Consider the following 15000-nt stretch of genomic DNA (forward strand, 5'->3'; position numbering starts at 1 on the left):
ACCTTCACAGTCTGACCTTTGCAGTCTGACATTCGCAGTGTGACCTTCACAGTGTGACCTTCACAGTGTGACCTTCACAGTGTGACCTTCACAGTGTGACCTTCACAGTGTAACCTTCACAGTCTGACCTTCACAGTGTGACCTTCACCGTGTGACCTTCACAGTCTGACCTTCACAGTCTGATCTTCACAGTCTGACCTTCACAGTGTGACCTTCACAGTGTGACCTTCACAGTGTGACCTTCACAGTCTGACCTTCACAGTGTGACCTTCACAGTCTGACCTTCACAGTGTGACCTTCACAGTCTGACCTTCACAGTGCGACCTTCACAGTCTGACCTTCACAGTCTGATCTTCACAGTCTGACCTTCACAGTCTGACCTTCACAGTCTGACCTTCACAGTCTGACCTTCACAGTCTGACCTTCACAGTCTGACCTTCACAGTCTGACCTTCACAGTCTGACCTTCGCAGTCTGACCTTCACAGTCTGACCTTCGCAGTCTGACCTTCACAGTCTGACCTTCGCAGTCTGACCTTCACAGTGTGACCTTCACAGTGTGACCTTCACAGTGTGACCTTCACAGTGTGACCTTCACAGTGTGACCTTCACAGTGTGACCTTCACAGTCTGACCTTCGCAGTCTGACCTTCACAGTGTGACCTTCACAGTCTGACCTTCACAGTGTGACCTTCACAGTGTGACCTTCACAGTGTGACCTTCACAGTGTGACCTTCACAGTCTGACCTTCGCAGTCTGACCTTCACAGTCTGACCTTCACAGTCTGACCTTCACAGTCTGACCTTCGCAGTCTGACCTTCACAGTCTGACCTTCACAGTCTGACCTTCACAGTCTGACCTTCACAGTGTGACCTTCACAGTGTGACCTTCACAGTCTGACCTTCACAGTCTGACCTTCGCAGTCTGACCTTCACAGTCTGACCTTCACAGTGTGACCTTCACAGTGTGACCTTCACAGTGTGACCTTCACAGTGTGACTCAGTAGTCATTATAACTTTGATTAAAATCTCGTGTCGTTTACGAAAAAAATGTTGTTTATATAGAGCTGGACAAGCTGACAGACACTCAGAGAGAACCAGACACGCTGACAGACACTCAGAGAGAACCAGACAAGCTGACAGACACTCAGAGAGAACCAGACAAGCTGACAGACACTCAGAGAGAACCAGACACGCTGACAGACACTCAGAGAGAACCAGACACGCTGACAGACACTCAGAGAGAACCAGACACGCTGACAGACACTCAGAGAGAACCAGACACGCTGACAGACACTCAGAGAGAACCAGACAAGCTGACAGACACTCAGAGAGAACCAGACAAGCTGACAGACACTCAGAGAGAACCAGACAAGCTGACAGACACTCAGAGAGAACCAGACAAGCTGACAGACACTCAGAGAGAACCAGACAAGCTGACAGACACTCAGAGAGAACCAGACAAGCTGACAGACACTCAGAGAGAACCAGACACGCTGACAGACACTCAGAGAGAACCAGACAAGCTGACAGACACTCAGAGAGAACCAGACAAGCTGACAGACACTCAGAGAGAACCAGACAAGCTGACAGACACTCAGAGAGAACCAGACAAGCTGACAGACACTCAGAGAAAACCAGACAAGCTGACAGACACTCAGAGAGAACCAGACAAGCTGACAGACACTCAGAGAGAACCAGACAAGCTGACAGACACTCAGAGAGAACCAGACAAGCTGACAGACACTCAGAGAGAGCCAGACAAGCTGACAGACACTCAGAGAGAACCAGACACGCTCACAGACACTCAGAGAGAACCAGACAAGCTGACAGACACTCAGAGAGAACCAGACAAGCTGACAGACACTCAGAGAGAACCAGACAAGCTGACAGACACTCAGAGAGAACCAGACAAGCTGACAGACACTCAGAGAGAACCAGACAAGCTGACAGACACTCAGAGAGAACCAGACAAGCTGACAGACACTCAGAGAGAACCAGACACGCTGACAGACACTCAGAGAGAACCAGACACGCTGACAGACACTCAGAGAGAACCAGACAAGCTGACAGACACTCAGAGAGAACCAGACAAGCTGACAGACACTCAGAGAGAACCAGACACGCTGACAGACACTCAGAGAGAACCAGACACGCTGACAGACACTCAGAGAGAACCAGACAAGCTGACAGACACTCAGAGAGAACCAGACACGCTGACAGACATTCAGAGAGAACCAGACAAGCTGACAGACACTCAGAGAGAACCAGACAAGCTGACAGACACTCAGAGAGAACCAGACAAGCTGACAGACACTCAGAGAGAACCAGACAAGCTGACAGACACTCAGAGAGAACCAGACAAGCTGACAGACACTCAGAGAGAACCAGACAAGCTGACAGACACTCAGAGAGAACCAGACAAGCTGACAGACACTCAGAGAGAACCAGACAAGCTGAGACACTCAGAGAGAACCAGACAAGCTGACAGACACTCAGAGAGAACCAGACACGCTGACAGACACTCAGAGAGAACCAGACAAGCTGACAGACACTCAGAGAGAACCAGACAAGCTGACAGACACTCAGAGAGAACCAGACAAGCTGACAGACACTCAGAGTACTCCAGACACGCTGACAGACACTCAGAGAGAACCAGACAAGCTGACAGACACTCAGAGAGAACCAGACAAGCTGACAGACACTCAGAGAGAACCAGACAAGCTGACAGACACTCAGAGAGAACCAGACAAGCTGACAGACACTCAGAGAGAACCAGACAAGCTGACAGACACTCAGAGAGAACCAGACAAGCTGACAGACACTCAGAGAGAACCAGACAAGCTGACAGACACTCAGAGAGAACCAGACAAGCTGACAGACACTCAGAGAGAACCAGACAAGCTGACAGACACTCAGAGAGAACCAGACAAGCTGACAGACACTCAGAGAGAACCAGACACGCTGACAGACACTCAGAGAGAACCAGACACGCTGACAGACACTCAGAGAGAACCAGACACGCTGACAGACACTCAGAGAGAACCAGACACGCTGACAGACACTCAGAGAGAACCAGACAAGCTGACAGACACTCAGAGAGAACCAGACAAGCTGACAGACACTCAGAGAGAACCAGACAAGCTGACAGACACTCAGAGAGAACCAGACAAGCTGACAGACACTCAGAGAGAACCAGACAAGCTGACAGACACTCAGAGAGAACCAGACAAGCTGACAGACACTCAGAGAGAACCAGACAAGCTGACAGACACTCAGAGAGAACCAGACAAGCTGACAGACACTCAGAGAGAACCAGACAAGCTGACAGACACTCAGAGAGAACCAGACAAGCTGACAGACACTCAGAGAGAACCAGACACGCTGACAGACACTCAGAGAGAACCCGGCAAGCTGACAGACACTCAGAGAGAACGAGACAAGCTGACAGACACTCAGAGAGAACGAGACAAGCTGACAGACACTCAGAGAGAACCATACAAGCTGACAGACACTCAGAGAGAACCAGACAAGCTGACAGACACTCAGAGAGAACCAGACAAGCTGACAGACACTCAGAGAGAACCAGACAAGCTGACAGACACTCAGAGAGAACCAGACAAGCTGACAGACACTCAGAGAGAACCAGACAAGCTGACAGACACTCAGAGAGAACCAGACACGCTGACAGACACTCAGAGAGAACCAGACAAGCTGACAGACACTCAGAGAGAACCAGACAAGCTGACAGACACTCAGAGAGAACCAGACACGCTGACAGACACTCAGAGAGAACCAGACACGCTGACAGACACTCAGAGAGAACCAGACAAGCTGACAGACACTCAGAGAGAACCAGACAAGCTGACAGACACTCAGAGAGAACCAGACAAGCTGACAGACACTCAGAGAGAACCAGACAAGCTGACAGACACTCAGAGAGAACCAGACAAGCTGACAGACACTCAGAGAGAACCAGACAAGCTGACAGACACTCAGAGAGAACCAGACACGCTGACAGACACTCAGAGAGAACCAGACACGCTGACAGACACTCAGAGAGAACCAGACACGCTGACAGACACTCAGAGAGAACCAGACACGCTGACAGACACTCAGAGAGAACCAGACACGCTGACAGACACTCAGAGAGAACCAGACACGCTGACAGACACTCAGAGAGAACCAGACAAGCTGACAGACACTCAGAGAGAACCAGACACGCTGACAGACACTCAGAGAGAACCAGACAAGCTGACAGACACTCAGAGAGAACCAGACAAGCTGACAGACACTCAGAGAGAACCAGACAAGCTGACAGACACTCAGAGAGAACCAGACAAGCTGACAGACACTCAGAGAGAACCAGACAAGCTGACAGACACTCAGAGAGAACCAGACAAGCTGACAGACACTCAGAGAGAACCAGACAAGCTGACAGACACTCAGAGAGAACCAGACAAGCTGACAGACACTCAGAGAGAACCAGACAAGCTGACAGACACTCAGAGAGAACCAGACAAGCTGACAGACACTCAGAGAGAACCAGACAAGCTGACAGACACTCAGAGAGAACCAGACAAGCTGACAGACACTCAGAGAGAACCAGACAAGCTGACAGACACTCAGAGAGAACCAGACAAGCTGACAGACACTCAGAGAGAACCAGAACGAGACACAGACACTCAGAGAGAACGAGACAAGCTGACAGACACTCAGAGAGAACCAGACACGCTGACAAACACTCAGAGAGAACCAGACAAGCTGACAGACACTCAGAGAGAACCAGACAAGCTGACAGACACTCAGAGAGAACCAGACACGCTGACAGACACTCAGAGAGAACCAGACAAGCTGACAGACACTCAGAGAGAACCAGACAAGCTGACAGACACTCAGAGAGAACCAGACAAGCTGACAGACACTCAGAGAGAACCAGACACGCTGACAGACACTCAGAGAGAACCAGACACGCTGACAGACACTCAGAGAGAACCAGACAAGCTGACAGACACTCAGAGAGAACCAGACAAGCTGACAGACACTCAGAGAGAACCAGACAAGCTGACAGACACTCAGAGAGAACCAGACAAGCTGACAGACACTCAGAGAGAACCAGACAAGCTGACAGACACTCAGAGAGAACCAGACAAGCTGACAGACACTCAGAGAGAACCAGACAAGCTGACAGACACTCAGAGAGAACCAAACAAGCTGACAGACACTCAGAGAGAACCAGACAAGCTGACAGACACTCAGAGAGAACCAAACAAGCTGACAGACATTCAGAGAGAACCAGACAAGCTGACAGACACTCAGGGAGAACCAGACACGCTGACAGACACTCAGAGAGAACCAGACACGCTGACAGACACTCAGAGAGAACCAGACACGCTGACAGACACTCAGAGAGAACCAGACACGCTGACAGACACTCAGAGAGAACCAGACAAGCTGACAGACACTCAGAGAGAACCAGACACGCTGACAGACACTCAGAGAGAACCAGACAAGCTGACAGACACTCAGAGAGAACCAGACAAGCTGACAGACACTCAGAGAGAACCAGACAAGCTGACAGACACTTAGAGAGAACCAGACAAGCTGGCAGACACTCAGAGAGAACCAGACAAGCTGACAGACACTCAGAGAGAACCAGACAAGCTGACAGACACTCAGAGAGAACCAGACAAGCTGACAGACACTCAGAGAGAACCAGACAAGCTGACAGACACTCAGAGAGAACCAGACACGCTGACAGACACTCAGAGAGAACCAGACAAGCTGACAGACACTCAGAGAGAACCCGGCAAGCTGACAGACACTCAGAGAGAACCAGACAAGCTGACAGACACTCAGAGAGAACCAGACAAGCTGACAGACACTCAGAGAGAACCAGACAAGCTGACAGACACTCAGAGAGAACCAGACAAGCTGACAGACACTCAGAGAGAACCAGACAAGCTGACAGACACTCAGAGAGAACCAGACAAGCTGACAGACACTCAGAGAGAACCAGACAAGCTGACACACACTCAGAGAGAACCAGACACGCTGACAGACACTCAGAGAGAACCAGACACGCTGACAGACACTCAGAGAGAACCAGACACGCTGACAGACACTCAGAGAGAACCAGACAAGCTGACAGACACTCAGAGAGAACCAGACAAGCTGACAGACACTCAGAGAGAACCAGACAAGCTGACAGACACTCAGAGAGAACCAGACAAGCTGATAGACACTCAGAGAGAACCAGACAAGCTGACAGACACTCAGAGAGAACCAGACAAGCTGACAGACACTCAGAGAGAACCAGACAAGCTGACAGACACTCAGAGAGAACCAGACACGCTGACAGACACTCAGAGAGAACCAGACACGCTGACAGACACTCAGAGAGAACCAGACACGCTGACAGACACTCAGAGAGAACTAGAGACGCTGACAGACACTCAGAGAGAACCAGACACGCTGACAGACACTCAGAGAGAACCAGACACGCTGACAGACACTCAGAGAGAACCAGACAAGCTGACAGACACTCAGAGAGAACCAGACAAGCTGACAGACACTCAGAGAGAACCAGACAAGCTGACAGACACTCAGAGAGAACCAGACAAGCTGACAGACACTCAGAGAAAACCAGACAAGCTGACAGACACTCAGAGAGAACCAGACAAGCTGACAGACACTCAGAGAGAACCAGACAAACTGACAGACACTCAGAGAGAACCAGACAAGCTGACAGACACTCAGAGAGAACCAGACAAGCTGACAGACACTCAGAGAGAACCAGACAAGCTGACAGACACTCAGAGAGAACCAGACAAGCTGACAGACACTCAGAGAGAACCTGACAAGCTGACAGACACTCAGAGAGAACCAGACAAGCTGACAGACACTCAGAGAGAACCAGACAAGCTGACAGACACTCAGAGAGAACCAGACAAGCTGACAGACACTCAGAGAGAACCAGACAAGCTGACAGACACTCAGAGAGAACCAGACAAGCTGACAGACACTCAGAGAGAACCAGACAAGCTGACAGACACTCAGAGAGAACCAGACAAGCTGACAGACACTCAGAGAGAACCAGACAAGCTGACAGACACTCAGAGAGAACCAGACAAGCTGACAGGCACTCAGAGAGAACCAGACACGCTGACAGACACTCAGAGAGAACCAGACAAGCTGACAGACACTCAGAGAGAACCAGACAAGCTGACAGACACTCAGAGAGAACCAGACACGCTGACAGACACTCAGAGAGAACCAGACACGCTGACAGACACTCAGAGAGAACCAGACAAGCTGACAGACACTCAGAGAGAACCAGAGAAGCTGACAGACACTCAGAGAGAACCAGACACGCTGACAGACACTCAGAGAGAACCAGACACGCTGACAGACACTCAGAGAGAACCAGACAAGCTGACAGACACTCAGAGAGAACCAGACAAGCTGACAGACACTCAGAGAGAACCAGACAAGCTGACAGACACTCAGAGAGAACCAGACAAGCTGACAGACACTCAGAGAGAACCAGACAAGCTGACAGACACTCAGAGAGAACCAGACAAGCTGACAGACACTCAGAGAGAACCAGACAAGCTGACAGACACTCAGAGAGAACCAGACAAGCTGACAGACACTCAGAGAGAACCAGAGAAGCTGACAGACACTCAGAGAGAACCAAACAAGCTGACAGACACTCAGAGAGAACCAGACAAGCTGACAGACACTCAGAGAGAACCAAACAAGCTGACAGACACTCAGAGAGAACCAGACAAGCTGACAGACACTCAGAGAGAACCAGACAAGGTGACAGACACTCAGAGAGAACCAAACAAGCTGACAGAGACTCAGAGAGAACCAGACAAGCTGACAGACACTCAGAGAGAACCAGACAAGCTGACAGACACTCAGAGAGAACCAGACAAGCTGACAGACACACAGAGAGAACCAGACAAGCTGACAGACACTCAGAGAGAACCAGACAAGCTGACAGACACTCAGAGAGAACCAGACAAGCTGACAGACACTCAGAGAGAACCAGACAAGCTGACAGACACTCAGAGAGAACCAGACAAGCTGACAGACACTCAGAGAGAACCAGACAAGCTGACAGACACTCAGAGAGAACCAGACACGCTGACAGACACTCAGAGAGAACCAGACAAGCTGACAGACACTCAGAGAGAACCCGACAAGCTGACAGACACTCAGAGAGAACCAGACAAGCTGACAGACACTCAGAGAGAACCAGACAAGCTGACAGACACTCAGAGAGAACCAGACAAGCTGACAGACACTCAGAGAGAACCAGACAAGCTGACAGACACTCAGAGAGAACCAGACAAGCTGACAGACACTCAGAGAGAACCAGACAAGCTGACAGACACTCAGAGAGAACCAGACACGCTGACAGACACTCAGAGAGAACCAGACACGCTGACAGACACTCAGAGAGAACCAGACACGCTGACAGACACTCATAGAGAACCCGACAAGCTGACAGACACTCAGAGAGAACCAGACAAGCTGACAGACACTCAGAGAGAACCAGACAAGTTGACAGACACTCAGAGAGAACCAGACTAGCTGACAGACACTCAGAGAGAACCAGACAAGCTGACAGACACTCAGAGAGAACCAGACAAGCTGACAGACACTCAGAGAGAACCAGACAAGCTGACAGACACTCAGAGAGAACCAGACAAGCTGACAGACACTCAGAGAGAACCAGACACGCTGACAGACACTCAGAGAGAACCAGACACGCTGACAGACACTCAGAGAGAACCAGACACGCTGACAGACACTCAGAGAGAACTAGAGGCGCTGACAGACACTCAGAGAGAACCAGACAAGCTGACAGACACTCAGAGAGAACCAGACACGCTGACAGACACTCAGAGAGAACCAGACACGCTCACAGACACTCAGAGAGAACCAGACACGCTCACAGACACTCAGAGAGAACCAGACAAGCTGACAGACACTCAGAGAGAACCAGACAAGCTGACAGACACTCAGAGAGAACCAGACACGCTGACAGACACTCAGAGAGAACCAGACACGCTGACAGACACTCAGAGAGAACCAGACAAGCTGACAGACACTCAGAGAGAACCAGACAAGCTGACAGACACTCAGAGAGAACCAGACACGCTGACAGACACTCAGAGAGAACCAGACAAGCTGACAGACACTCAGAAAGAACCAGACAAGCTGACAGAGACTCAGAGAGAACCAGACAAGCTGACAGACACTCAGAGAGAACCAGACAAGCTGACAGACACTCAGAGAGAACCAGACACGCTGTCAGACATTCAGAGAGAACCAGACACGCTGACAGACACTCAGAGAGAACCCGACAAGCTGACAGACACTCAGAGAGAACCAGACAAGTTGACAGATACTCAGAGAGAACCAGACACGCTGACAGACACTCAGAGAGAACCAGACACGCTGACAGACACTCAAAGAGAACCAGACACGCTGACAGACACTCAGAGAGAACCAGACACGCTGACAGACACTCAGAGAGAACCAGACACGCTCACAGACACTCAGAGAGAACCAGACAAGCTGACAGACACTCAGAGAGAACCAGACAAGCTGACAGACACTCAGAGAGAACCAGACAAGCTGACAGACACTCAGAGAGAACCAGACACGCTGACAGACACTCAGAGAGAACCAGACACGCTGACAGACACTCAGAGAGAACCAGACAAGCTGATAGACACTCAGAGAGAAACAGACAAGCTGACAAACACTCAGAGAGAACCAGACACGCTGACAGACACTCAGAGAGAACCAGACACGCTGACAGACACTCAGAGAGAGAGAGAACTAGACAAGCAAACACTCAGATTACATAAACAGACAGACACGCAAACATTCAGATAGACAAACACTCAGACAGATAAACACGCAGACAGACAAACACTCAAATAGATAAACACTCGAACAGGCAAGTAGACAGAAGAAATAGGCATATTCGTAGATTCACACGCACACACACACACACACACACACACACACACACACACACACACACACACACACACACACACACACACACACACACACACACACAACAACAACAACAACAACAACAACAACAACAATAACAACAAGATGGACGAGTTAGATATTATCCCAAAAATATTCTTAAATTTAGTTAAAATCCTTCAAGAAATATTCCTGCAAATATTCCCAGATCTTTGATAATACTGATATTATTTACAATGTAAGTAATATCAGTATTATTTACATTGTAAGTAATGAGAGAGAGAGAGAGAGAGAGAGAGAGAGAGAGAGAGAGAGAGAGAGAGAGAGTCGTACCTATACGTGAATCTATTACCGTATCCCAGTAAAAAAAAATCACGATTTGTGTTCGGGTTGTAACCTCAACCACAAAACGATATCTCAAGAATAGTTTCTAAAAGCAAGATATGTTTAAAATATGCTAGCTCTGTTGATGTATTTTTTTTTTTTTATAAAAGCATTTTTAAATTAAAAATGTTAGAAATGGGAAACTGTCACAAAAAGGAAGAGAGAAAATTCTTGTCTTGCTTTTGTCTTGGATTTGATACGTGATTTTACCAGGCGTATAAAGTTGTATTGTATTGCTGTATTTTTTTTTTTTTTAGATAGAATACATGCCGTTCTCCTGCCTTGAATTGGAGAGAGAGAGAGAGGAGAGAAAGAGAGAGAGAGAGAGAGAGAGAGAGAGAGAGAGAGAGAGAGAGAGAGAGAGACAGAGAGAGAGAGAGAGAGAGAGAGAGAGAGAGAGAGAGAGAGAGAGAGAGAGAGAGAGAGAGAGAGAGAGAGAGAGAGAGAGAGAGAGAGAGAGAAACTCAAGTGTTATTCAAAAGACGTACCTTAACAGATGGGTAAGGCTCTTGATCCAAAAAGGAGTTGAAGCGACATTTCCCCTTAGTCACGTCAACACTGATTACCTGCTTATATTCTTCCCCCCCTTATCCATTTTATCTCTCTTTCCCCCTCCCCAGGCACACCATGACATCCCCTGTCAGCATGACACTTTCGTCCCCACCTCATGAATATTACCACACTCACCGGATTTGTGTTTACACTTTTTGGAGGTTCCCACACACAGTGTATTCAGCAGGGAGGAGCAGTTGTCTCTGGCACACGACCGTCGCATCATTCGCCCGAAGTTAGTCGACATGAAACTGTGGCAAAGAGAAACACACGCACTCTGGTCAGAGTTCATAAACAGACTTTATACGTAAACACAACTCTGTGAATACACACACACACACACACTGCAGTGTGCAGGTACATTGTTATACATAAAAGTTGCATTTTTGTGTGTGTAAAGAAAATGGAAGGTAAGTTTCTCATGTACACTCCACCGCACAGTGCGGCTTACGTACACAACAGTAAAATATGTCAGCCAGAACTGGGAGATTTTATGTCGGTCAAGGAGGACATCGTCAAGAATTCTGTTGTGGTTCAGTAGTCACGGCAGCTTTAAAGGTTACCACCCAGCAGGACTGGGGATACCGGCTCACAGGATGACCCATCCCACATCCAGGGGAAATGAAAATGTTGAGGGTATCGTCATAAAGAAAAAAGAAAATACAAACAAGAAAGAAAAAAAACGAGAGTATATTGGAAAAAAAAACGGATATTAGGAGACATGAGAATCAACATCTATGTTATCTGCCTAGAAAATATAAATTACTTTCTAGATATCCCTTCCTTGTGTTTTACTCTAGACGGATTGAGGTCTGGAGAGGAAAGCAGGGGACACCCTGTGTCCCTGTTAGCCTTGTCAGTACTTTTTGGGAAATTGTCAACAAATATTTGAGGTGAAAGAGATGAGACATTGGAAAGTTAGTCAGGTGTTATTAATCTGGGATGTGTAGTGGCGGTGGTTACACACACATACACACACATCTCTCTCTCTCCCTCTCTCTCTCTCTCTCTCTCTCTCTCTCTCTCTCTCTCTCTCTCTCTCTCTCCACTCCTTTTGCGAAAGAATGCGTTGCAGGAAGGGTATACAGGGAAGAAACGCTAGAATTGTCCTAAGGAATGTGTTAGGTCACTCAAGTATTGCACACCAGTTTGCTGCTTTCTGAGAAGATGAGAATGTCATCTCCAGAGACTTCTCGCAGGTAAATATATATATATATATATATATATATATATATATATATATATATATATATATATATATATATATATATATATATATATATATATATATATATATATATATATATGCAAAACAACCACTCTGAAAGAATAGAGAAATTCCAAGCGCTTTCGTGACTACTCACATTAATGTGAGTAGTCACGAAAGCGCTTGGAATTTCTCTATTCTTTCAGAGTGGTTGTTTTGCATATTCTGAAATCACCTGTTTACTGTGATCTTATTGCATATATATATATATATATATATATATATATATATATATATATATATATATATATATATATATATATATATATATATATATATATATATATATATATATATATATATATATATATATATATATATATATATAGCCGCAAGCTATTCCTTTAAGCAACATTTCGCGCTGGGTTGAGGTTCGCCAAGATGCAATGAAGCTCAGTCCTGCGCGAAATGTCGTCAAAAAATATATATTGTCGCTCTCCGTTACCTGTGTTTATTACGTTTATGTCGAATTCTTGTCCCCTCCCTCAGATAATACAGTTTCGTAAAAAACAAGTGAGTCACCATCAGCGTATTTGTGTTGCGTCTTAACAAGTCGCAACACAGGAGTTAGGGCATTTTAAGAGCACTTTTTCGCCCACCGGAGCACTTTTCTCCTAAAATAAAATGGAATAACTTCCCTGGTGTGTGTCATTTCCACACACAACATCTGTAAATTATATTACTACATTACCATCTATGTGTTTTATTATCACGTTCGTGCATGAGAGAAATGACGCATAAAATGGCGAGATTAAATTGATAATATATTTTTCGATATTTATATGGAATTCTTTGCAAGTAGCATATCACGATTTTTTTAGTGATTTATGGGAACGCTCGTGTACACTGTGATTAGGCGAACTTATTTGGGAAATGTTGACTCACGTTAACAAATTTATTTATAGCGTTTGTGAATGTATCGGACTCACCGATACTTCCGGTATATATATATATATATATATATATATATATATATATATATATATATATATATATATATATATATATATATATATATATATATATATATATATATATATATATATTCACCAAGCAATGATATATTTATTTTGTTCAACTAGTTAAGAATTCACGAAAATTAGATTATCGGATCTCCAAATTTTCAAAATGCCTTTATTTATCGGCGAGAAATTGTTGCCTGACAACTGCCTCTGCTCTGATCTTTATGATAAACATATAACTTGCCTATGAAAGCAACTTAATTCCTTATTAACGTTAAATACTCTCGGGATGCGGGAACAAAAGAGTCTCCGGGTGGAAATAAAAGCGAGGTAATGTGTTAATTGAGGCTGCTTGTAGCGGCTTGTTTACTGTGTACCGCAGCTCATCCTCTGGGCGGTAGAGAACGGTAATTATAGAAGACACAAAGGGATCTTACTCTTTATCCAGTGGATAGACAGTCACAAAGATATTTTATTCTTCTAACCAGTGGATAAAGTGAATAGTGTTGCGATGTTAAAGTTATTTAGAATTTGATAGAATGCAAAATGTGTATAACCTCTATATTTGAAGATATTTAATTCATGGCGTGTGGGAAAGACTGGTAACTTCTTAATTCATTTATTGATTACATTCAACGTCTCAGTGACAGATTCAGCCATCATCATGATCATTATCGTCATCATCACTGTCATCATCATCAACATGATCAGATTCATTTCTGGTATATGATGTAACAATATCCCACTGCCACTCTCTATTGTTATGTTCCAGAGGTGAATCAAGATGATAATTATTTTTGTTACACTGAAGCGTTCACTGTGTATCAGTAAATGTCCTGCGAAGTTGCAAGTTGCAACTGCCATGATTTATATCTCAAGATTTAATACTTTATTTTTCATTAGCAGTAAAACAGTTTTATGTTCAACGAGGCCTATAAGAAAAGAAGACTATTTATCTTTACTGTTTGGAACCCATAACAGATTTTATCATTGGTAATTGCAAAAGCCTCTCGAAGGCGAGACGTCGCAACAATAGAAACAGTTGAAGATTGAGACACTTATGCAGCATATGGGAATCTTTATTCAGGAAACGTTTCGCCACACAGTGGCTTCATCAGTCCAATACAAAGAGGAAGGCGTAAGGAGAGGAGGAGTATGAGGTAATCAGTCCCTCAACCTTCCTCTTTGTATTGGACTGATGAAGCCACTGTGTGGCGAAACGTTTCCTGAATAAAGATTCCCATATGCTGCATAAGTGTCTCAATCTTCAACTTGTCGGTTTTTCAAACCATTCATCACAATAGAAACAGTGTTTTATACCACCACTCGTCTGCCTATAGAATTTGGATCTGTCACTAAAGAGGGAGATTTACTTCAGCACTCAAAGATACAGTGTTCCATCAGTGTTTATAACTAGACTTTATATACCCCTGAGACTGGGGTCTATATGTATGCTGACCTGTGACGGATATTCATGTATCTGAGTTGCTGAAGATTTGACAGAATCTTGTGGCTTATTTTTCCCCTCAAATTGCTCAGATCTGTTCCTCGGAGCCAGGTTTTTGGTACCTGGGTTGCAGTGCGAGGTGCTTGTACCAAAACAGCTTGAGTGATCAAGATATCAGCCAGGAGGACTGGTCAGGGATCGGGTCGCATGGGCGATGATCCCTGAAATCCACTGATTTTGGGGATCATCGCCATTTTTACCACCAGTCAAGAATATTTTAATCCCTAAAACAGGGATTAAATTAAACTCTCAGCGTATATATGCTTAGAGAAATACACCAGTTGGTATATACGTCTCGTGAATTCCATT

The 15000-nt window shown here is 45.9% G+C and overlaps 1 protein-coding gene across 1 annotated transcript in view; it reads right to left on the minus strand.

The window, feature by feature from the left end:
- LOC128687760 (allatostatin-A receptor-like) overlaps positions 1-15000 on the minus strand; it is a 182973-nt gene that overhangs the window by 8437 nt on the left and 159536 nt on the right. The window contains exon 7 of the mRNA XM_070083615.1: positions 11091-11206. Coding sequence (XP_069939716.1) covers positions 11091-11206 — 116 coding nt within the window. The remainder of the gene's footprint in view (positions 1-11090; positions 11207-15000) is intronic.

This window comes from Cherax quadricarinatus, chromosome 10 (assembly GCF_038502225.1).
Source record: "Cherax quadricarinatus isolate ZL_2023a chromosome 10, ASM3850222v1, whole genome shotgun sequence".
Taxonomy (NCBI): Eukaryota; Metazoa; Arthropoda; class Malacostraca; order Decapoda; family Parastacidae; genus Cherax; species Cherax quadricarinatus.